Here is a 26,476-nt window from a genome sequence, read left to right on the forward strand (position 1 = left end):
ATGGAAAGCATCGGGTCAACAAACAAGCCAAAACATTACAACTCCGGAGGGTTTATAAATAAGGTTAGTGATTTCATTCTTGTATTTAGTTTATATGCTTCATTTATAAATACAAGGTAAATGCTATTGAGTGGAGTTATAATCTGAATGTATGAAGTATGTTGTATTATTAGTTTGATCATTTATGCTAATAGGTGGTTATAATTAGATAAATAAATAGATAGTTGAGAAAAATAATATAGACATTTAGTCAAATCATGTTTAATCCTGAATATTTTGAACATTTTATTTATAAAATATCTAGGCTTTGAAGTTGTTTAGTTTGTATAATATAAAAAAATTGGATTCTTGTCTAATGCTATTGGAGAATGCACCATGAGTGGGATTAGTCTTTGGCTTCAAATGTTGTAAGAAAATCATTATATTTGATATATTCAATAAATGAATTAGATACAAAATCTAATTAGTTAATTATTTTGTTAAATGTACACAAGTTTGTCTATTGGAAGTATATTTGGCAATGAATGGGGTGACCAATGGATAGGGTCCAACATAATCTAATTAGTACAAAATATCCCATGCCAATTATACTTCCATTATGTTGGACCTTATCCATTGGTCACCCCATTCATTGCCAAATATATTTCCAATAGACAAACCTGTGTACATTTAACAAAATAATTAACTAACTAGATTTTGTATCTACTTCATTTATTGAATATATCAAATATAATGATTTTCTTACAACATTTGAACCCAAAGACCAATCCCACACATGGTGCATTCTCCCATAGCATTAGACAAGAATCCAATTTTTTTATATTATACAAAATAAACAACTTCAAAGCCTAGGTATTTTACAAATAAACATGTTCAAAATATTCAGGATTAAACATGATTTGACTAAATGTCTATATTATTTTTCTCAACTATCTATTTATTTATCTAATTATAACTACCTATTAGCATAAATGATCAAACTAATAATACAACATACTTCATACATTCAGATTATAACTCCACTCAATAGCATTTACCTTGCATTTATAAATGAAGCTTATAAACTAAATACAAGATTGAAATCACTAACCTTCTTTATAATCCCTCCGAATTTGTAATGTTTTGGCTCGTTTGTTGACCCGATGCTTTCCATAATCTAATGAATTCATCTATTTTTTCATTTAAAGACTTTACTTCATTTTGAATATGAACTTTGTCCTGAATCAATTCAACTTGACTGGATTCTAACAATTTAATTCTCTCTTGTTGTTGTGTATATTCTTCTTTATGAATTGCATTCTTTTTATCTTTCTCTGAATTTGCATTTGCAAAGCACTTACCGTTTCTTTGAGGGTATTTACTTCCAAACTTAGTTGTGTACTAAACTGACCATTCTGAAATACTTGTTTCCTACCCATGTATCATATTCCAAATACACGCCCACTCTTGAATTCCCCCGCTGCCTCCATCCATAGTTTCATTTCCGATTTTTTCTCATTCATATCCATAAATTCTTGAGTTTTATTGAGTTGAGTGAAAGAATTTTACATAAAAAAAATATATGGTCAGATATGTATATAAATTAATCTCAACATTTTAAATTGACATACAAATTAGGTAGTTGAAGTTTATAAGACATACCATAACTTCTACTGCCCTTTTTCCACTCTATGTACCATCTTTCTTTTTAAATGTCTTTTCAACTATCTCATAAATGGTTGCGGGCCTTCCATGTTCTTCGGTCTATTGTAAAATATAAATTCTGGTGTTAGTAATCTTAATTTCACAAACTAAACACAACTAAAATAAATAAATGACTTACCAATCTTCTTTGGTGCTCAATAGCCGGGATAGAACCTCCACAATATGTTGCACCACCGTCCTCTGTGTATTTCCTTCAATTTCTTTGTATCTTCGTGCACTTCTGCGAATACTTAGGTTCAACAAATTTTTTCCTCATCTCAGTCCAATCTTCTAAAGTAATGTGTGAGGGCTTCTTCAAAGATTTTTTGGCCCTAGTCATAAAATTTATGATATTTGAACTAGCCTTCTTTTTGAATAGTTTATTCACATCCTCCTCTTTAGTAGGATCCCACTCAAATGACTCCTACAAATAGACATAGAAATTTAAACAAAGTTGTACAAGAACAAATACTTGCTACTGAAAATTAATTATAGTAAATACAAATAAACTTACTGTAAATTGTTCCCACCACATGATCTTAATGTATTCTGGAACTTGATTCCAGTTCACGTATGACCCCCTCCAATAGCCTGTGATGATTCGATGTATGTTTTTTAGGATATCCGGGTAAAATCTACAACCACACAAACATTTAAAAATAAAGTCCTATATATATAACTTGAATTTATCAACTTACTTCTCTCAAACTATTTCAAGGTATGTCTTTGTTGACTGGCTAAGATGTTGTAAGTCTCCTTCTTCCATTGAATCACCATCATCATCATCTTCTTCTTCTTCCCTTTCTATATTAGATTGGTGTGGAGTTGATTCGATATTTTCTAGGATAAGAGAACGTGTATTTACCAATTCTGTTGCGTTAGCTTCAACTTGGACAACTTCAGAAGAGACAAATTCCAAACCATGTTGAAATGATGTTGAAGCTTCTTTGGATGGACTAGGCATTTTCTTTGATAGATTTCTTTTGCTTTTAGATGTTGAGGGTTTTGTGGTCGGTGGTGGTTTTGTGGCCGGTGGTGGTTTTGTGGCCGGTGATGGTTTTGTGGCTTGGGGTTGTCTAGGTGGTTGTGTATGTTGTTTTAGAAATATTACCATTTTGGAACGTTTTGCTATTGGGGCTTTCTTCTTTATAGCCACTTTTACCTATCTATCCGCAATTTCATACATTTCTTCAGCCTTAAACCAATAACAAATTGTAGAATAAAACCAACAAAAATAACTATATTAACCAAGTAACAAATAACAAAATCATACCGGGTCTGATTCAGTATTTTCATTATCGCTTTTAGCCTGTCTACCCATTTTGGTTGATAATCTGTTAAACAAATATGAATTATAAAATTAACACCAAGTATGATTTAATATCTTGAGATAATATTTGAAAGCATCTCTTTTATATGAAAGTATGTTATTTATTTATCTATATTGGACAAGATTTTAGTAGAATCCAATGAACTAAGCCTGTAAGCATTACACCTACGTACACTTGATAGTACCTACAACTGATAGTTGATGATAAATTATATAAACCACTCAATTGAATTAAGCATAGACAGATATATAGATGATGATGACTGTTATGTTAATAGACAGGCATATAGACAGACATATAGATGACTGTTGTGATGAATGTTAATAGACTTTTTCACCTTAAAACAAATAAAGGCTCATCTATCCAGCCTCGACCAATGATAAATTAATTCATTTCAATTGTTATAAGATGACTGAGTAGGACAAACACCACATTCATTTTTGTTCATACGTATGTACCTTAATTACACTTATTTATTTATTGTTTTTAATTATTTTATTTTCATGATTAACTTGATTATATAAATTAAAAGGACTTGGATGAGAGCTACATCATGACGTCAATTGATTTTGCTAAAAATTTTCAATGGTCTGATGTGAACAAACTTAAATAAGTCAAACGCTAAACTAAACTAATACTCAATGGTCAGATGTGAACAAATAAAAGCTTTAAACGTGATTAAGAAGATTATTCAGGCAAATAAAAATATGTTCTAAAGAAAATCTATTGAACTGTGTCGTGTTTATACTTAGAACGACAAATGATTCAAGCAATCTGTTCTAAAGAAGATAATTAAGGTAAATGATTCAGGCAATCTATTCTAAAGAAGATGATTCAGGAAAACGACAATTTGTTCTAAAGAAGATTATTTGACTGTTTATACCTAGAACGAAGGCGAGGAACTTCAATCGGAACTAAACTGAGTCATGCTTCACCGTCACTGTGAAGTATCAGTCAAGCTTTGCGGCGTTTGACTAGGTTTTCATAACTTCAATGGCGGAAACATTCACCTCATCGTCTGCGATTTCAGATGTATCCTTCCGTGATTTTGTAGACGATGAAGAAAAATCGAACTGAAAACAGAGCTGAAAATGGATTAGGAAGATTCGTAAGGGTTAAGAAGAAAGGGGAGAGAGAAAATATTTGGGGGAAATGAATGGCTTTTTGGTTCCCCAGTTATTTTCTTTGGTTTTTGGTGCAAAATGAATTTCACGCGAGAACATAAAATTTTTACAAGTTAATTAAACCGCAACTATTTATGCAATAAATATTAACAGTGCAATATACTTTTGGACTGAAAGATATGCAACTATTTATGCAATATATTAATTGAAAAGATAATGCACTAAATATTATAGATCCAATGACATTTTTAGTAATTAATTTTTTTGCTCTCGGGTAGATTTAAGCAAATTTGCGCTGCAACGATTTACGCATTTAACAAGAATAACCACTATATTGCAATAATCTTCGCAATGTACTAACTGAAAAGATATTGCACCGAATATTGCAGATCCAATGGTATTTTTAGTAATTAATTTTTTTGCTCTCGGGTAGATTTAAGCAAATTTGCGCTGCAACGATTTACGCATTAAACAAAAATAACCACTATATTGCAATAATCTTCGCAATGTACCAACTGAAAAGATATTGCATTGAATATTGCAGATCCAATGGTATTTTTAGTAATTAATTTTTTTGCTCTCGGGTAGATTTAAGCAAATTTGCGCTGCAACGATTTACGCATTAAACAAGAATAACCTATATATTGCAATAATCTTCGCAATGTACTAACTGAAAATATATTGCACTGAATATTGCAAATCCAATGGTATTTTCAGTAATTAATTTTTTTGCTCTCGGGTAGATTTAAACAAATTTGTGCTACAACGATTTACGCATTAAACAAGAATGACCGCTATATTGCACTAAATATTGCAGATCCAATGATATTCAAATAATCCAGCATACATTCAAATAATCCAACAAATATTCAATATACCATACATATTATGCTAAACAACAACATTAAAATATGCAAGTACATCAACATTATTTTTGAAACAACAACATTATAAGTATGCAAGTACATCAATATTAGTTTTCAAACAACAACATTAAAATATGTCATCTCCTAATTGTTCTTCGTCTCCTATAGCTTCAACTTCTCCATTTGTACTTATATCCAAATCATTTTTTCGATCTTCACTTCCCTTTGCACCACTTCCATGTAATCTAGTTTCCTCTAATCCATCTAACTCACCATTTAAAATATTTGGATCACTCAAATCGTTGACATCATACAATGGAATATTCATGGGAATATACAATTCTATGGTAGGATACTCATTTTGATACACCACTTCATTTATCCATATGTCATCTATCTTTGCTCTTGCTTTTGTTTTACAAACGTCCATCCATGATGAATTACGATCATTCGTTGGGGTTGGATAGTTCGAATAGTACACTTGTATAACTTGTTGAGCAAGAAAAAATGGATCATATTTAGTATATTTATGATTCATGTTCACCTCAATCAGTCTATATGTGTCATTAACTCTAGTACCTCTAATAGGATTAAACCATAAACATTTGAATAGAACCACACGTAAGCATGGACCAAGATATTCTAATTCAATAATCTCCTCCAAAAGCCCATAATAATCAGAATCATTTGCATGAACGCAAATATCACTATTCATGGTTGATTTATTAGATCTGTAATCACCAGCCCTCCACACATAGCCATTAATGAAGTATGTTGAATATCTAGTTGTTGGAGTCTTGGGACCAAATGATATGAAATAAGATAGTTCTTTATCAATAACCTCCCTTTGATCTTGTAAAACCTTAAAATGGAATTATAATAATCTTTAGATATATGTAAATTTATTAATCTAAATTTTTAGATTATCACCTTTGACCGAAACCATGATGAGAATTGACAATCTATTTCTTCAAGATCGACTCCGAAATTCATGGCGCAAAAAGTTAACAATTGTTAAATAAGTTACCATATTCATGTTGGTTGATTACCTATAATATGAATCCACCTCCGGACAATTTAGTAGGACATACGTGTGAGCCACTAATGTTTCTTTGCTAGTTAGAAATCTCTTTGAACCACCACTTCCACGTCCTAAGTAATTGAAAATGGAAATTGGTTGTTCATTTATGTTCACTGACCCTTCGGTGTTCCTCGGAGGTTGTCTTTGTTTGCAATTTACATTCGATTCAAAATAATATGAAGCAAACGTTGATATTTCTTCAAGAATATAGGCATTGCATATGGATGCTTCAATCCTAGCTTTATTTTTCACCTTATTCTTCACACTCTTCAAAAACCTAAATACAAAAAGGGTACACATAATACAAAATAATTACGTACATATCTCTCGAAGGATACATCCATCTGTATTGTACAAGACCTCCTATTGAATCAAAACAGGAGGGCGTGGAAATCTTCTCCAAGTTGCATAAAATAATAGGAATTTGAGATTGTAAGTTATTCACTTTGTCTAAGCTCAAACTTGAACAATTAAGGTCATGCATGAAATTACTTTAATCAGTCAAAACTCCCCAAACAAATAGAAGTAATAATCGTTTGAATGCAATTGGCAATAACCTTTCCAAAAAAACATGACAATCATGACTTTTGAATCCAATCAACCTAGATTCAGTTGTGTCAACACATCTTGACAAATTGGATGCATAACCATCTAGGAATTTCAAAGTCTTGAGCCATTTGCAAATTATGATATTTTCTGCCTTCGTCAAGGTATAAGAAGCATTTTTAGGCTTATGAGACATTGTATTAGGATCAAGATGTAGCTCTGGACGATTACACACAACAAACATATCATTCATCGCGTTAATATTGTCCTTCGTCTTACCTTTCACATTCATAACCGTGTTTATAATATTTTCAAACACATTTTTTCAATATGCATAAAATCCAAGTTATGTCGAATGAGAACTTTTTTCCAATACAGAAGCTCCCAGAATATACTTCTCTTAGTTCACTTGTGATAATCACTAAATCCATGAGGATAATCATGGGGAGTTTCACTTTCAAGCTTGTAATGTGAAATTTCCGACCATATTTCATTGCCATCTTTTATAGGGGGTGAAGAGTTGTTTCCACGTGATCTTTTGTAAAATGTTGTGTGTCATTTCTATAAGGATGCTCCGACGACAAAAATTGTCTATGACAATCATAATAACAAGCCTTTCGCCCATATTTTAATCGAAAAGATTTTAAAATTTTCATACATATTGGACAACCATCAATTCCATGAGTATTTCAGCCTGACAACATTCCATAAGTAGGAAAATCACTAATAGTCCACAACAACATTGCTTTCATATTAAATGTTTCACCCCGGGAGACATCATAGGTAGGAACATCGACATTCCACAACATTTGTAACTCCTCTATCAATGGTTGAAGAAAAATGTCAATATTTCTTTGTGGACTTTTTGTCCCGGGAACAATTAGTGAAATGAACATATACGGTGACTTCATACACATGCCTAGTGGAAGATTATAAGGTTTTAGAATTACTGGCCAGCATGAATATGCTTTTCCAAACTGGCCGAAAGGAGAAAATCCATTAGAACAAAGGCCGAGTCGAACATTTCGATGCTCAAGTGCAAATATTGGATAATGATGATCAAACCACTTCTAAGCCTCTCCATCAGAAGGATGACACATCATCCCAGGTTTGTTAACATGACGACCATGCCATGTCATGTGAGCGGCTGTAACATTTGATGCGTATAACCTTTGCAATCTGGGAGCAAGAGGTAAGTAAAAAAGTTGTTTATGGGGCTTCAGTTTAACAACGTCTTCTTTATATCGGGAAAGATTACAAAACCTACATGATTGTTTATCAATATCTTCACCCCAATAAAGCATGCAATTATCTCTACATACATCGATTCTAATCACGCGAAAACCCAAATCTTCAACCAATTTCTTTATGCTATAAAAACTATCTGGCATATAATTATTTTTGGGTAACAATGATCTAATGTAGTCCAGATTTTGATTTACAGCACAATCAGACAAATTGTTCTCGGATTTCATATTAAGTTGTTTTACTATTGCTAATAGTTTACTCTCACTTTCATGACCATGTTATATGGGTTAATGTGCTGCATTGAATGCTTTCCAGAAGCTTTCAGATAAAATATGTGGTGTAGTGAAATTGGTAGTACCTTCATCTTCCACATTTAGTTAGGAACTTGATGTCATGTCATATATCATTAACTCATAAGTATTTAATCTTTCATTGTTACCGAGTGAAGGTCGTGTACGTTGATAGTTGTATACTTGTGAGTTTTGAAGAGGTTCCCCATTAACATCCCATGTGTAATAGTTATCCATGAATCCATGCCTCATCAAATGTTGATGACACATATCAGACGTAATGAACTTTTGAATACGACATTTTCGACAAGGATACCTTATTTTTTCACCATCCATATAACCTAGTTGAGTTATGGCAAATGAAATGAACTCATCCAAACCTTTCAAATAATCTTTCATGCATTCAGGTTTTTTATTGTACATTCATATCCGATCAAACCTCATTTTATATTTATAGATCTAATCTGCAATATATATACATGTTGTCATATATACAAAAGTTATTGAAGACTTACATATTGTTCATCAAAGTATGAAGACCCCATTAAAATTTTATAAAAGATTGAGATGTATATGAAAATAAGAATAAAGTCTACTTATATGTAATATAAAGAATAAAATGACATTAATTTACCCTGGTGTATTATGAACTATATGAAAGAACTTTGTATTATTGATCAAAGGATGGAGATAATTTATACAAAAGTTATTGAAGACTTACATATTGTTAATCAAAGGATGAAGATCCCATAAAAATGTTATAAAGATTGAGATGTAGATGAAAATAAGAATAATATCTACATATATGTAATGGAAAGTATAAAATAATATTTACCTTGGTGTATTATGAACTTGATATTGTTGATCAAAGGATGAAGATCGTCTAAGATTATGGATAGAAGAAAGAGAAATGCATCATACGTGTATGAGATTATAGATAAAATTTTGAAGATAAAGTAATTAAAGAAAAAAACTAGACAAGTACATGGGTAGTTGGTGGTAGATTGAAATAATAAATATTATGGGTATTGCAAATGTTATGTCTATTTAATTAAAAACATCGGATAATGCAAACACTATTGTATTCAAAAACAGGGGATTTATGTTGATATTGCAAAAATTACAGCAATTGAACTAGGATGATAGAATAATGCAAAAATTATTCTAATCAAAAGGATATTGCAAACATTACAACAATTAAACTAGGATTATAGAATAATGCAAAAATTATTGTAATCACAAATTAAGGATTTCACCCTAGAGTTGAAAAATATTTAACATAAATCCCAATAGAACTGCAATAGGTTGTGCAACAATGAATTATTTTGATATTGCAAAAATTACAGTAATTGAACTAGGATGATAGAATAATGTAAAAATTATTGTAATCACAAATTAAGGATTTCATACTCGAGAGTTGAAAAATATTTAACATAAAACTTAATAGAACTGTAATAGGTTGTGCAACAATTAATTATATAGATATTGCAAACATTACAACAATTGAACTAGGATTGCAAATATTGAAGCAATGTGGCTATGAACTTTGATTTATGCAAATTTTATTAATCTGCAATATTATTCGCAATATTTATATGTAGAATATTTCTAACAAAAATACAAATGTTATAAATAATCATAACCATAAACTTTTCAAATTTATTTAACCAAAAAATATAAACAATCATAACCTTAACCTGATAAACATAAATAATCATAATTAAAATAACCATAATTAATATATGTTAACCAGACCAAAAATATAAAAAGATACTAATGGAAAACTATTCGGAAATATTGTTCAAAAGATCCTTGAATACATAAACGAAAATAAATAATAAAACTGTTATATAATACTACAATGTTATTTACGATAAGTTAATAAATAAGTATTGCAGGTATATTTGCGAATAAAATATTTATATTACAATAAGTTAATTTAATGTAATAATTATTGCTAAAATTTTACGAATATTTGGATTGATATATTCAAAACTATTATATATAATTGTAATTTCGTTTGCAATACTTTTTTATAATCTCATTGTAGTGCTTGTTGTGAATATTTTTTTATTTAATTTAATGTAATAGTTATTGCTGATATCTTACGAATATATTGATTCATATTTTGAAAACTATTATATATAATTGCAATTTCCTTTGCAATACTTCTTTGTAATCTTATTGCAGTACTTGTTGCGGAATATTTTATATTGTAGTTAAGTCCATATTTATTACAAATATTATTATCAAAACTAGCATGGTTATTTTATAATTTATTTTGCAACAACGATAACATTATTTATATAACGTTTATTACAATAATTAATGGAAATAAATTAGGTTGCTAAAATAATTGCAAATATTTAAGTCTGAATATTTTACTGATATTATTAGTAATATTGTTTGGTTTTTTTATTACAAAATTTGTTACGACAATATTTTTTTATAAATTTAGAAAACTTATTATATTTTTCTATTTTTAGTGATATATTTTGCAATAAATATTTTCCTGATTTTAATTTCTGTAAAAATACATTTAAGTTGAAAATATTTATTGCAATTTGTATTGCAGTTTTTTTAGTGTTATTTTATATTTTCAATAGTGACTAATAATTAAATCAATTTATAAATGAATCCCTAAATTTCAGTTAAAGACTTAATCAATTCCCATGTACTCATTTATCAACATTCACCCCCTTAAGCTGATATTGTCCTATCAACTTGTTTTATATTTGGGAACTCCCATTGCCTTCCTCAGCTTATCAATGTTTTTGAACTTAAGAGCTTTAGTTTGAATATCAGTCAACTGGTCTTCATTTCTAGTACTTCAGCTCAATAAGATTATCGGTGATGTATTCCTTTAAAAAATGATATTTCACATATATATGTGTTTGCTTTTTTCATGTAACACATGATTCCTTGAATATTTAATATAGCTGAAATATTGTCACAAAATATTGTAGTAGCTTGTATATATTTGAATTCTAATTCTTCAAGAATGTTTATTAACCATATAGTTTTTTTTAGAACGATATTATCCACTTATCCTTTAGAGTGCGACTAATTTACGCGGGTTAAACACATAACCCGCAAATCTACTCAACCAATTAACAAAACGGGCGGAACTTGTCGTCTGGCGGACTCGAACTCAGGATCACAAAGAGGCTAGAATATCCACATCCGGTTGCCACTAGGATAGAAGAGGGAATTATTAACCTTATAGTATGACAAGAAGAGGATGTTACAGCTACAAACTTTAGTTCTGTGTTTGATAGAGTCATTATAGGTTGCTTCTTGGATGACAAAAATATATGGCTCCCGTTTAAAATCAACTAAATCTACATATTTTCCCCTTTTGTACAACAAGTCAAAATCTCTATTTCCTTGAAGATATCTAAAAATTCTCTTCACAAATAATTGTAACGAAGTCACAATCAGAACTTCGATGATCGAACTGAAACTTATTAGAAAAGTGAATAAATATTTTAGAGAGAGAAACAAACCTGAATGGAATTCTTTTTATTGAACTTATGAAATATGGACACAATTGTAACTTATATATAGGAAACAAAACCTATACATTAAATAATAAGAGACTTAAAAGTCTCGTTACTAGAGATAATTCTAAGAAACTTAGATAATTTATGAGACTCTTGAATAATAAGAAGTTGATAAATGTAAGATGAAATATATAAAAAGAATATGAGAATTAAATTATTGGATTTTGAACTTTTTAATGAAAACATTGTTCTTCAAACACAATTAAATTCATTAACTTAATGAGTCGACGCTATTCTACCATTATGGAACAACTCGGGGCAATGAATAAGCCTAAATTTACAACTCTGGAAGTTTAGGAAGAAGATTAGTGATTTCAATTTTAATTTGATTTATATGTTTGATATTCAAATTTATAATTTGATTTCAATCTTTACAAGGTATCATATTTTTAATTTTTTTTTATAAAGATTAGTTAAAAATGTCAATATATCTAGATGACAAAAAAAAAAAAAATATAGTAATTTAGTAAGTTTATATTTGATCCATAATATTCTCAACATGTTTTATTTATCATTGTTAATTTTTATTGTAGAATTTTATTTAAAGTTTGATATAGCCATGTTTTTAAATACTTAAACTTTGAAGTGGTTTAAGTTATATTTTTTTGTCAAATATTTTGCTTATATAATGTTATCAAATGTTGTTGGAGAATGCACTAGACGAAGTGGGATGCGCTTGGGATACTAATTTTGTTAGAAAAATACCTTACAATCATATTTGTTATTTAGATAGTTATTAAATTTAATTGTTTTTTTTGTTGAAAATATGCAGGTGTTACAGAAATGAAGATATACAAATGAAGAATTTTTTGGAAAATTTCATTGGATTGGGTGACCAATGTGCACACAGTTGAAACTTCTAAATATATCTTTATTTTGAATATTTTATTAATATTTTTGAAACTTAATTAGTGAATGAATTTAATTACAGATGTATTTTATAAATTTATATTGAATTATGTTATTTTAAAATGTATTGATCATATGAATTGATGTTTATTTTTTTAGTGTGTATACAGTGAACAATTTGAAATTAAATTGTATTATTAATATTATTTTTTTTAAACAATGCCAAATAAGTTGCAGAATGGTTTGCAAATTCAATGCTAATTTAATATATATATATATATATATATATATATATATATATATATATATATATATATTATACAAAAATTCTACCATTCATGTTTTTAAATTAATGATAAGAAAGTTATAAAAGTGATTATTATTATTATTATTATAAAGTAATGAATAAGGTACGTTAATATATTGCGGTATTTTCAATAATACATTTTGACGTTCAATATTGGAAAATTAATTGCAGATTATTTAAATAAACATATTGCAAATATGTGTTGAAAATGTTTTAAAATATAATTGCAAACAAAGTTGCAGAAATATAAAAAAATTTATTGAGTAAATAAAATATAAATTTATAAAAATTAGTGAAATAAACTTGTAGATAGATTTATAAATGGTATTGCAAATTAAATAAACTTGTAGATAGATATGATTGCATAAAAAAATAATAGCATTATTGTTTCATTTTTAAATATTCATTATCACTACAACAAAAACCTACTTTTAGTGATACATAATTGCAAACGCATATTAAGCGTTGGTAAAAGTCTGATAAAAAAATATTTTTGCCTACCTTTAATATCTTTGACAACCTTTATAAATTTTATTTTATTTACACATTCAAAAATCCATATAAACAAATAAGTTATATAACATTTCATTTTAATATTTTTAATGTTTTATTTTATAATTGTTTTTATACTTTTAAAAAAAAAATATTGTTTAACAATATTATTAGATTAACTAATGAAATAAAATTTTATATTCATTTTTATCTCAAAGCTTAAATTAATTATATTTTGAATCAATTAAATATAAATTTATTATTAATATTAAATTAATTAAATATATTTATCTTTTTAAACAAATAAATACGAAGTTAAAAAATTGATAATATAAAAGCAAATAATATAAATTTAAGAATAAATAAATTTTGGTTAATTATGATCAGTTTATATATCTTCCTTCGGACAAAATAAAAGAGAGAAAAGGGTAAGGAGATAGTCTAGAAATATAATCTCTCTTTGAAGTACCTTTTCACTTTTGAGATCTCTAGTTCGTTATCCGAGGCTTTGAATTTATCTTCATCGACTTTAATTTAACTCTATTTCATAAGATTATTTCAAGGTCGGTAATCGGTTTGTTCGTGAAGACGCTTCGTCTCCTCTATTAGGTTAGGGTTTCAACTTTTACAATTGTTTATGATTATTCTTTGTTCTGTCTTTTAAGATCCAATTTCAATTTCGGACTTGGCTCAATTTTTCACATCTCAACTAGAAATTGTATGGTTTCTTCATATCCTTCCACGTTGATTTTTTCTACCATATTTGTGGCTTAATCTCATTGTTTTTCTGGCCAACTTTAGTCACATATATCTTCATTTTATATGTAATTTGTTTTAGTTTTATCATATCTAGTTACGGTAATAGTGATTTAGTGAGAAAACCCTTTGTTATGGAGTTGTATCATGATTCATGATGTCTTTCAGATTTATTGTTTCTATTATAGAAGCAATTTGAATTTTTCAGTATGTCTTCACATCTTTGTCTAGTCAATCCTGAAATTGGATAAAGACCATAAAATCTTTGGAGCGCACACAATTCAATACTCTTTCTTGACAGTAAGAAACTAGATTGTTAGTAATTGTTAGTAAGGACTTTTCTTATTTAACCTGAATCCACCATCTTATACAAATATTTTTCTTCAAAATTTGTCACAGAAATCGGATGATCAATTTTGTCTTAGTATATAGTTGTTGTTCTTTCTTTTAAGTAGAGTTCCTAAATCTTGATTTACAAATTCCAATTGATTGACTAAACTATGAATGGTTTTATACCTAAATCAAGTTTCTAATTCGATACATACTTTGTATTAGGGTGGTTGTGGATCGTGCTTGTTCGGTTATTTGGCTAAATATCAACCCATATCCTATATCAAAGGGTCGGTTTGTCAATTTTTGTATATTTGACCCTATAATTTAAATAAAATTTAGTACAAATACACCAATAAAATCTACCTAATTTCTTCTTCCTTCCCAACACTAATATACTTGGGACATATTTGTCAAAATAGGACTTATCTTATATTAATGTGTTTTGAGTGCATAGAGTAGTAAAAAATAAAGATGGAACATAATCATAAGACTGGATTCGAGGCTTCACTAGATGGTCCCATTTTATACATCAACAACTATGGCTTCTTTGGAAGTTCAACCACCATGAACATGTGTTCAGAATTTCACAAAGATGAGATATTAAATTATTTATTAAATTATTTTGAGTCGAGTAAGATGGGTGCAACTTTAATGGATATATTGGCTGAAATGCTAAAATTTACAGGGCGTCACCCGTCAGTATAAAGAGATGAATTTTCTTACAAACTTAGTCATCATTTTTTCTCGAAATTTCATGATGCAATTTTTTTTTTATTTCTACAAGTCAATTAAACTTAGTATCCAACTCTAATGCCTCTTCAATTCCGAATTCAATCATCTCTAATAAAAAGTGAGGAAGACACAAAGTCTGATTCACATTATAAGCACTATTGTTGATTAAGATTTTTATTGTGTATATTGGTACCGCAACAACAATAACTTGATAGGACGTTTTATAAATATGCAATCTAACAACAATAACTTGATAGTATGTTTGATAAACATACGATTATAGAACATTGTTAATCACTTCTATTACTCATGAAAATTCTTCAAATATACAACGTGATGGATAAGTTCAATCCATTAGTAGATGAAAAGGGTTTCTCTGTGCACCTTAAGTCATGTGTTTCACGAAAAGAGGATAATTACTTTTTTTCCCTTTCAAAGTATCGGGAGAAGTTGAAAGAGACTCTAGTAGAGAATTCAAAGTTTGTGCATCCACCTTATCGTTTAAATGAGGTGCGATTATGAAGATTTCTAGAAAAGAACTATTGTTATATTTTATGTTCAATACAAAAAATAAGAATGAAACTCCTTTATTGAGAGTTTTGATACAACAAAAAATTGCCAATGATCGTTATTTTAATTTTTGTAGACACAGAGTTGGATTAAAAGTGGCTTGCTAATTTTTTTTGTTTCCCAAACATTAGTGGATTGTGGATTAGAGTTCCTAATGACAGCAATCATATCATTTATATTTGGTTCGATGTTTTACTTGGGTATAGTCACTTCTTTTGTGTCTCTTTTAGTGAAGTTGCATGAAAATTTTATTTATATAATTTCATCATCTTGATTTCTATCACATTTTTGTTAAATTAACACCTTTGATGTTTGGGTTATTGTTTACTTCAGACATAATTTTTCAATTTTAACTATTTTTCTCTCCTTTCAACATCAAATATAAACAGTTATATTTCTTTATTCTTGGAGGACAAGCAATCCAGTTTATTCAGGTTTGATTGCTTAACTACACTTAATAGGAAACGTATAATGATATCTCATGTTTAAATTTCTAGTTGATATTTTTTATGTTTGGGGTCCTTCCCAAGGACAAAAACAATGTGAAGAACATTATTTTGTGTCAAATAATCTAAAAATCTTGTTCACCTTTTATTTATTTATTTGAAACTTAATTGAGAGGGAAGAAATGAGAGATGAAATTTTATTTTTTAAGAATATTGTATTTTAATCATTTATTTTCTCGATGTTTATCTGCATGATATATTGTATTTTCATGTTGTTTAGTGGCTAGCAATTTTAATGTCAGTTGGATTAAGCCTCCCCGAAAGAGTGTATGGCCATGGATTCTTGACAAATGTGAGTGTAGTTCTTTTCATTATTAATTTCTATAATTTAACTATTGCTTATTATTTTTATACACCTAATTAACTTCTCAACATGTGATTTAATAGTAATTGTTGTTACTAAATGAGATGACCAAAAACTTAGCTCTCCAAGATCAAAGCATTCCACAACAGAGCAGCGTAGAAGAAGCAAGATAAATAAAATGTATAACTAATAACTAACACTCAACTGGGCTCATTTAGTAACACTTTGTTTTTACCAAATCAAGTGGTGGTTACATTTATGCTTAGCTTGTGTACTCATGTGATTTAAAAATAACTCTTGTTACAGTTGAAACTATTGCCAGCATTTGTGGTTCAAAAGTTGAAAATATTGCTAGCATTTATGGTGCAAAAAGGTATGCATGTCAGTTTATTTTCTATTAAAAGTGTTGAAATTATTGCCAACATTTTTTGTGTACTCATTTAACTTGAAAATGAGAATTGTGGATACATTAATAGAAGTTGAAGTTGAGAAGCAAGTTGAGGAATTTGTGGATGCATTAATAGAAGTTGAGGCAACTATATAAGCACTCAAGTAAGAAATTGTGGATGCATTAATAGAAGTGAGACAACTACATAAGCACTCAAGTAAGAAATATTGTGTAAGATTGTCCAAGTTGTTGATATGTAAAAGATATATAATCGTTTAAGTATTATGTCTAAAAAATTATAACAGTAAAGTTCTTTCCATCTCAAGGGAACTAACTATTTGAAAAATAATACATTTTATTTAAATAAATATAACATATAAGTTAACTAATTCATGATTTTATTTAATTATTTAAGTTTTTTTATTATCTATGAAATATTGGTGTTTTCATTTAATTTATAAAAAATAAAATATTAAAATATCTACAAAAGATGTAGAAATAAAAATAAATAAATAAAATTTTAAAAGAATTATTAAAAAATCAGTTTTAAAAAAGACTTTTGGTAAATCAATTATTAAATAAGCGTTGTTAAAACTTGCGTCCACCCTTCTTTGGGCGACGCAAGAATAAGTGTCGGTAACATTTTGGCGACGCTTTTAAGGGTAGACAGAGATATTCTTGTGGTCATGTCATGAGGAGGGTAGTTCAGGCAAGGATTAAGAAATACTAAACTAAAGCATATGAAGGAGAAGGCGTCGCCCTATAACAAGATAATCAAGCCCTAACCCAAGTTGTCTATTTTCGTAGGTGAATGAATTACAACAAGTAAGGTAAGAGCTTTTGGGTAGAAGATTTTTCTCTGCTACGCAGATCCACTAGACTAGGAAAGAAGTACGCATTGTTTACTTACTGTTTGAACGATCCTAGTAACTAGTAGCTAATCAAGTTGCTAGTAGGGCGAGACGGGGGTGGTTCTTTCTCGCCACCAAAGAAACTCTTCAATTGAGGTTTAGTTCGTACTAGACTTCCATAGATTGAGCTGCGGGCATCAAGGAGAAACTATGCTACTGCAGAAGCGTAATCGAAGGAAAGCTACTTGATTGACTAGACAAAGACTATAAAAACCTTCATTTACTCAAGCTGAATCTTTCTTAAGTTAAGTCAGAAAGGTTAAAACCTTCTATTGAAGCAGGTAGCCTAAATATTAAGACTGAACGAAGTGAATGTTCAAGCATCTAATGCCTACCCGGGTCTTTCTATTCAAGCAGGATTGAACTTTCGATTCGATAAATTCCAACAAACAAGAAATAGAAACATAGTTCCAATAAAGGGAACCCAAGGATCATATTCTTCCCCAATTTGGGTTTAACTCACATCTCGGATGAATTCAAAGACATATGATAATGAATTCTGACTACTAGTCAGAATGATTTGTGGGGTCCGAACAACTATAGTGGTTGAACCTAATAAGATAGAAATTACAACACAAGAAGTAATAAGTACTTGTCCGTGGACTTGGAAACTTCCTATTTTCCAATATAAATGTTGGCCCACTTCCACACCAGATATATCATATTTTCCTTTTAGTGTATTGATAGAACATTCATATTGCCCTCTGACAGAAATCGAATTTAAAACGAAATAATTTTGATTCAACCCTCTCTTTCTCAACTTAACTTGCCCGCTTGAATTGTCTATTTTGAATACCAACTAATCCCATAATGAATATTCCCAGTTTTTATCTCTTTTTTCAGATTCAAAAATAGTAACCGACTCTATAAATCTATGGAGTTTTCCTAAGTCATTTTTTATTATTAATCAAGGATATATTCTATAGCTAGAACGACCCTCACAAATTGTAATAATTTGTTAAGAATTAATCGGATTGAAACTATAGCGTCATCGTTCGCTGGAATCGAAATATCTGCAAGATCGGGATCACAATTTATTTGTATCGATTAAGCAAATGGAATTTCCAAAGTAATACATTCTCGAAGAGCCGTAGATTCCTCGTGCTGATCAAGAATGAAACTAATATCGGGTAACCCTGTCATATATTTAATCCCGCCCAGATATGTTTGCAAATGAGATAACAGTCTTTTCAACATAGCCGCATCTCTTTTCGGAAGACAGCCGAGTCTACCCATTTTTTGTTCCATTCGCAAGTCTCTGAACTTATGAAGTCTTGTTTCTATAGTGGACCAATTCGTTGACATACCACCGAGCCATGCTACTGAATCAGCTGCATTATTTTTGGTACCAACAATTTTTAATTGTTTTCCCCTACTTGATGCGTCAAAAACCAAATCACAAGCTTCTGATAAAAAACGAGCAGTTCAAATAAGATTTGTAATATGAATACCTTTACGCTTTGCAGAGATATACAGTGCCATTCTAGGGTTTCATTTCCTAGTACCATGGCCAAAATGAACTCCCGACGACATCATGTCTTCCAAATTGATGTTCCAATATCTTCTTGTCATTTTACCCCCACACTTACCCCCCCTTTAAAAAAAAGAGAACAAGGGGTACCCTGAAAAATAAAGAATTGTTCCGATGGAACCTTCTCTTCTATCGTAGATTGGTCGTAAATACATGACCAAACCATTATTCTTTTCTATTAGTTATTTTATTTATTACTATTATCAAATCAAAAGACCGGACCAAATACAGATCAAAATACAGCTAGTTAAAAGGATCAACTCGCTCTTCGGAATCATTTAGAAAATTAAATGACTGTTCTTATATATCATGGAAATTCTTTGAAAGACAAGAATCAAATAATTTTTTGTGGCGAAACAAAATATCGCTCATTTCTCGCTCGAATAGATTCTTCTTTTTGGTTTCCAAAAGAATATTGTTATGGTGCCTTGAAGGGTGCATTAATCATTTAAACCCAGTACCAACGGGTATGAGTCCTCCTAAAACAACTTTTCATTCAAGCATTTCAACCAATCGATACGACCTCGAAGAGAATATTTTGCTAAAACTCGCGCAATTTCTTTAATACTCGCTTTCGATATGAAACTTTGGGTATTCAGAGATGCTCTTGTTATTCCCAATAAGACGGCTCGGTAACAAATCGCCTCTTCCAAAGCATGCCCCATTCGTTCTGCCCGCAACAATCTAATAAGTTCTCCGGGTAAAAAAACATCCGACATTCCATCTTCTGAAACCAACACTTTTGAGGTTATTTGACGTACAATAATTTTTATATGCCTATTATGGATCTGCACTCCCTGGGATCGATAAACCCTTTGGATCTTCCAAAGAGATATGGCTTTGCGGTATAGTTAGCTCAGCACTAATCAAGAATCCCCAAGGAATTCTTGGTATACGTTCGTTCCAACCCTCAATCCTCTTTTCTAGATTCATTGATATTGAATGATTTGAGCGCACTTCTAATACATGTTCCACCTTTGGAAGACCCTGCGTTATATCACCAGATCTCCTTCATAAATAATTTATCCATAATGGCCATGAACCGTTGCTCCTGGGGTAGCCAAATAGGGCTTAGCTGATCGTATTACTACATAGTCAACTTGAACAATTAGAACTTGACCCGATTTTAGGTGTGGCTCATTTTTGGCTATACATACATTTTCACAAATAAACTGTCCAAGACTTATTTTTGTAGATGTCTTTTCACAATAATTGTGATAGATAAAATATCAATTCAAATTGAATGGACTCAAAAGTTACTACATGGATCGGGATTTTTTATTTTCCGTTAAATAATATTTAAGTACTTGAAAAGTCTGTTTTAAATTGTCAAGTTGTAAATAGTTAGTTATTAGGATATGATTATAAGTTATTAAATAGTAAAATGAATCAAAATTGACTATTTTCAAAGTTGTTCCTAAAGGGCCCAACGAATTCCTAATTGGAATTGGAGGATTTTTTGTAATTATTCTTTTATCACATTGCTCGATTTTACATCATTGAATGGACCCATTTGAGAACAATTGTTGTCGTAAGTTTTTTTGTTGTAGTGTATGCTAATTATTACGAAGAGTGTTGCATTACGTAATTTTATAAGATATTGGAGTTTAAATTTAATATATTTTTATTATTTAATAAATTTATCGTATTAATTTGAATTACAATTTTAGTTACAAAATTATTTAAAAAAAATAATTTTATGAAAATAAAAATAATGCAAAACATTATTGTACTAGAAGTTGCAATTTTGCAAGAGTTATTTGCAAAATTTTGAATTATTGCAAATTTAGTTGTGACTCTTATAAATATTGCCAAGAAAATTGCTAAAGACCAATTTTTTTTATCATAAATAATGTTGCAAACTCAAGTGTTCAACTAGGGGTTGTTGGGATGCTTGACTTAAATTGTGAATAGTTAAGGTTTATGAGTTCATCTCTTTTATTTTTTTTAATGGAAGGTCTCGTTGGAAAGGATCTGCAGTACAACAATATTAAGAGTCTATTCGATTGATCCATAACGTGGTTTTCATTACTTTATTAGAGGTAGTATTTGGCCTCTTCACACTAAATAACCACACAATACTGAGCATTTAAATGAATACATCAACATAAATCAACACATTCCTCACAAATTACATTGCTCTTATAGTAGATTTGGATAATTCACATCAATCCAAAGAAAGAGGAATTGGCTCGATGAGGAGCAAAGTGACGCGGTCCTTATTTTTCCCATCAATATTATACCCGTGCGCATCTTCATATTGATACATGTAATGAGCTATCCTCGCAATATTTGTTATTACATCCACAAACTTCATCTCAAAAGGGCAATCAGGCATAGTTCGAGCTGTGTTTATCTTCTTCCAAGTTTCTCTAATGAGTCCTTTAATATATTCTTGAGCTTCTTCTTCCGAGGCGCCAGTTTCATGCATATAAAGTTGCACCGATTTTAGTACATCACCTCGTTCCAATTCTTTCTATTAGCCAAGATTGAAAATGAAAAGAAGAAAATGCATATATTATTAATTACAACAATTATTGATCAATATTTGATAACAACAAAATATTTGCTATAAATTGCAATGCATTCAAAATTATTCATTAATATTATATTAATGTAGAGTGACTTGCCTTTGAAGTTGCCAAATCATTTACTAGGCGAACCACCATGGAAGGCCATTTGATGATTTCGTGATAGTTTTTAATTGCTTCCAAGCCCTCTTCAGTGATGGGATTATTGAAAGTAGAAGCACAAAGAAAATATGCATGATTAATCACCAAAGGAATTCCCACAGACATCCATGCATGGTTCAAGTACTCATCAAGAGAAGGCACATGCCCCTCATGGAACCACGTGGCTTCCTTCATATAGCACCCACATAAATCTTTCCACTGCATCGTTTCAAACAAAAGATAAAGATCAATAATATACAAAAATAAAATAAAATAAAAAAATACGATGAACTAGCTATGTTATGCATAGATATCTATTGAATATTGATATGTACTAAACTTTTATGTCCCATTACAATTATGAATCCGAAAACATTAATAGCAACGATAATTGTATAAGTTGGGAAGAAGGACATGTACCACTTTGATGAGATATGGAAGGGCGTGAACTCCTTCATTCTTAAGAGCCTCATAACCCAATTCATTGACAGAATTAACATTGCCAAGAAAACATATCTTCATATAGTCTGGCAATGTTTCGACAAGATTCACATCCCATCTTCCAATTTATAGTAACAAATAGTTAGAGAATCAAATCTTTGAATCTTCAAATAGATAATATGAGATAACCAACAAAACAAATAATCAATAGCAAAGATCTAGTATGAAAATGAAGGACACACATTTAACCTGAGAACAGCATTAGTAAAGAGATCGAGTTCATCCAAAGTGCCATATACATCGTAAATATCATCAATGGATGTGATAAGTTGGTTGACCCTTGTACACATCCTTCCGTAGTACGACATTTCATTTTGGGGATCGGCCAAGGTCCATAGGTAACATTCCAGCAATCTATCCCTAAGGAAGGGCACTTTTTTGTCCCATCCTAAGTTCTCCCACCATCTGTATTATAAATTAATTCATGATGGGTAAATAGTAGAATGAATTTCTCATTGTGGGGATTGACATAAAAAATAGATTTGGGAATAAGGGAGTGGTAATATTCTATGATTTGTTTATTATTGTAATTAAAATTCTATTTGTAATTTCGTGTGGTTGAAAAATATTGTCACTAGCTTAATTGGTTAATAATAAGATACATTACATTGTTAAAGAACCACCTCGAAGCATGCTTAAGTTCTTCTTGATGTTCAGCTTGCACCATGTTGAAATCCAACTTAGCAAAATTTAGGAGGGTCTTATTCACATCTTCTTGCTTGCTATATGCATCTATGAACCACCTTGCCTCGAATCTTTTCATCGCCCAATGCAATGGAACCTCGAGTGCGTGATTCACCAACATGGCCAAATTTGAATTCTTTATTATCTTCGAGTTTTCTTTTAAGTGTTTTGCAGCAAATTTTCTTGCGTCATCTAATGTACTCTCTTCCTTTACAGCAAGATACGAGGCCTCATACAAGGACAATAACCCCACAATATCTTCAGACAAGTGCTTCTTGAAATTCCCATTTTGGTCTATAAATTTGTCAAAAACATCTGTAAAAGATTACCAAGATTTTAGTCCACACATTACCCTTTCATCTAAAGGTTATTTCGTAACAAGTAAAGTTGAGAATAAAATATAACAAAAGGGTTGAGAAAATTTGAGTACTCTTCATAAAATCATACAAAATAAAATGAGGACTAAGATAATCATTATCCTCTTTAATGATCATACCAGGAGTAGTAGATCACAATGCATAAACTAGGATAAAGAGTGAAGAAGTTAAGTATTAAAAATGTATTTGTAGTGTATAATTACAATTACCAAGAATATGAATTTACTTAAAAATAAAGATAATTAAAAAGTTAGAATATGTAAAGATTTTAAATCTATTTAAGACTAGTGGATGAAAACCAACCACTCAAGTGGTTGCTTTTTGTTTTTAATTGTCGAGTCTTTAATATAGTTAATTTATAGAAGTTATTAGTTACCTGGAGAAACATTATAACCATGTTGTCTGAAGAGCCTGAATCTCAAAGATGTTTCATTTAAATCAAAAACTTCACTTGACCAATTTGTTTCATTGTATATTGCATCCAAACAACTCTCTATCTCTTTCTCAAAGTGATAAGACACTCCTAGTCTCTTGACTTTCTCAATGAGCTCTAATTTTTGGAATGAGGTCTCCATCTTTTCTAGTATCATTATTTTCACCTCTTCTTTCAGCTTTGCTTCCTTCATCTCATATTCTTCTCCCTATAACATAAATATTATATTACTATATATGCATGATGAACTCACATAAATAAAATACATAGATGAAAAGAATATTATATATATATATATATATTACCACATAGTTGCTATTAAGGGACTGTATGTATTCATATTTCCAAATGGTTGGACCATAGTTAGCACACCGTCTAACTATGGTTTGTTCATCATTGAGTTCTTTCACGGTGGTACTCATGCTGCAGTTGATCAGCTGCTTGTTCCGACAATGTTGGTTCGTTGAAACTTTTGTTTGCCATGATAGTTGGTGGCCGACGAAGAAACCAGCTGGTATACTCCGCAATTGTTGTTTGCAGCCAATCCGCGACTTCTCGTTAGTGCGGTAAATTTTGTTGGGAGAGAAAAAGAAATCCAGTGAAGATATGATCTTCATTTTGCACCGAACACAAAGATGGAGTTTCTTGCTTAATTTGTACTTATAACTTATTAGGTTTCTCCTCTATATATAAATAGAGAGAAAAAGAAACATTTTTTTTGGTTTGAAAATAATCAATAAAAATTGTTTAAATATAACGATAAAAAATCAAATTTCTAAATAAAAATGAAACACAAATTAGTTGGCTCCTAAGTATTCATGAAAATTAATAGTCCCAAACTAAACAAAACTTAAATGAACTTGTTTTGAACTTAAATCAAAAAGTTTGTTTTGATTCCTTCTATTTGAGTGACTTTGAGAGTTATTATCTATTTTAGTTGTGCTAATGTTATTTCTGATATGGGGTGGACTTTAATTCAAATATATGTTCTTATTTTGAATAATTTCTTTAATTTATACTTAAATATTTATTAATATGGACATATTTTTTGAAAATGGTCCATATATATTAAAGTTACAAATAAAATTATTTAAACGTAGCGAAAAACATGATAGGGAATTATGGACATTGTTCCTCATTTATATAATGATTTTATTTTGCTATATAAAATTTTCTCCATTTTGTTAAATATGGAACCCAAAATCTCTTGTGGCTTTGGTGACAAGATGTGACAACAAATTAAAATAATAATTAGAGAACTAACCATTTCAGTATACCACTGAATCTATTTTTTAGAATAAAAAAGAAAATCAGAGGAATATATGTTTGATTTATAACGAAATTAATTTGAAGTCTAATCCGACAACCACAACATGTCACATAAATGCTTGAGAGTTGAGATTGTGTCTAAATTTGCACCCTACAAAACAAGTCATTATCAAAAGGTGTCAACCAAAGAAACTGAAACACCTTGTTCTGAAATTCAAACACTTAAATTAATACCAGAGAAATATCATTCACATGAATCATCAATTTAAAAAATAAGTTCAAAACAATTAAAAATAATTCACACCTATGATGAGAAAAATCACCTCAATATGAATAGTCTTTCTTAACAATAAAAAAATGATAAAGATAAATATTATTATCTATTATTTATTTAATTCATCAAGAAAATATGACAAACTATATATTCCAACATATCCACATTTTTTTTAAACGAATTAGTGTCATTTATTAAAAATCCTCAAAACGGGAAGAAAAATGTCATAGTTCCGTCTAACTTTCTAACAACATAGAAAGTTAAGACTAAAGTTTTAGGAAATAAACACGTAAACAATCTAAACATAATGACATAAACGAATTACAAACAAACGCAGAGAAATTATCTAACTTTGAAAAATTTCATAGATGTGACTTCATCATAGTTGACCTTCCATTCATGACATATGTTCCAGTACTCCCGCTCGCTTTGGAAATCCGTCTCCACGTTCTAATGAGCGCACAACAATTCACATTTTCATATAAAACAAATTTCAATCTATATATAAATTCACTTGCCATTTCTTAGTTAATGAAGTTTTTGATCCAGAATCAAATTTATACAAAAACATAAAATAGTAAAATATGAAAGTTATCACTAATGAGCAATCTTTTAATCCGAGGCATAACTAAAATAATTTTAACATAAAATATACATGGTTAACTTAAGGATTAAATTACAAGTTAAATCTTCATATAAGAATAAAATAAATCTATAATTATAGAAGATAATTTTTTTTTGGATTTCGTTAAAGTGTCAACTAATTTATTTATCAGAATATTTTATAATATAAAATAAAATAATTTTTGTAATATAAAATAATTTAAATTTAAATAATTTTATGTGTAAGACAAT

General features: G+C 29.7%; 1 protein-coding gene, 1 long non-coding RNA gene and 1 pseudogene across 3 annotated transcripts; all 3 read right to left on the reverse strand.

Moving 5' to 3' along the window:
* Window positions 1-611: 611 nt before the first annotated feature.
* Window positions 612-4,235, reverse strand: LOC124942873. Of its 2 annotated transcripts, none has more exons than XR_007099761.1 (5): window positions 3,898-4,235; window positions 2,382-3,017; window positions 2,198-2,274; window positions 1,823-2,107; window positions 612-1,743 (listed from the first exon to the last, which is right to left on the reverse strand). It is a non-coding gene; the product is annotated as an uncharacterized LOC124942873 (long non-coding RNA). The 2 variants fall into 2 exon arrangements; XR_007099762.1 differs by having other exon boundaries at window positions 2,198-2,318.
* A 14,552-nt stretch (window positions 4,236-18,787) lies between these two features.
* On the reverse strand, window positions 18,788-19,889 carry LOC124942635 (annotated as a pseudogene).
* A 1,500-nt stretch (window positions 19,890-21,389) lies between these two features.
* LOC124943980 (terpene synthase 10-like) lies at window positions 21,390-24,730 on the reverse strand. Its single transcript, XM_047484431.1, has 7 exons — window positions 24,384-24,730; window positions 24,022-24,286; window positions 23,208-23,583; window positions 22,774-22,989; window positions 22,504-22,642; window positions 22,042-22,302; window positions 21,390-21,887 (listed from the first exon to the last, which is right to left on the reverse strand). The coding sequence occupies exons 1-7, from the start codon at window positions 24,693-24,695 to the stop codon at window positions 21,579-21,581; spliced, it is 1,878 nt and encodes a 625-aa protein (XP_047340387.1). The 5' UTR covers window positions 24,696-24,730; the 3' UTR covers window positions 21,390-21,578.
* Window positions 24,731-26,476: the final 1,746 nt, after the last annotated feature.

Source organism: Impatiens glandulifera, chromosome 6 (genome assembly GCF_907164915.1).
Source record: "Impatiens glandulifera chromosome 6, dImpGla2.1, whole genome shotgun sequence".
Classification (NCBI taxonomy): domain Eukaryota; kingdom Viridiplantae; phylum Streptophyta; class Magnoliopsida; order Ericales; family Balsaminaceae; genus Impatiens; species Impatiens glandulifera.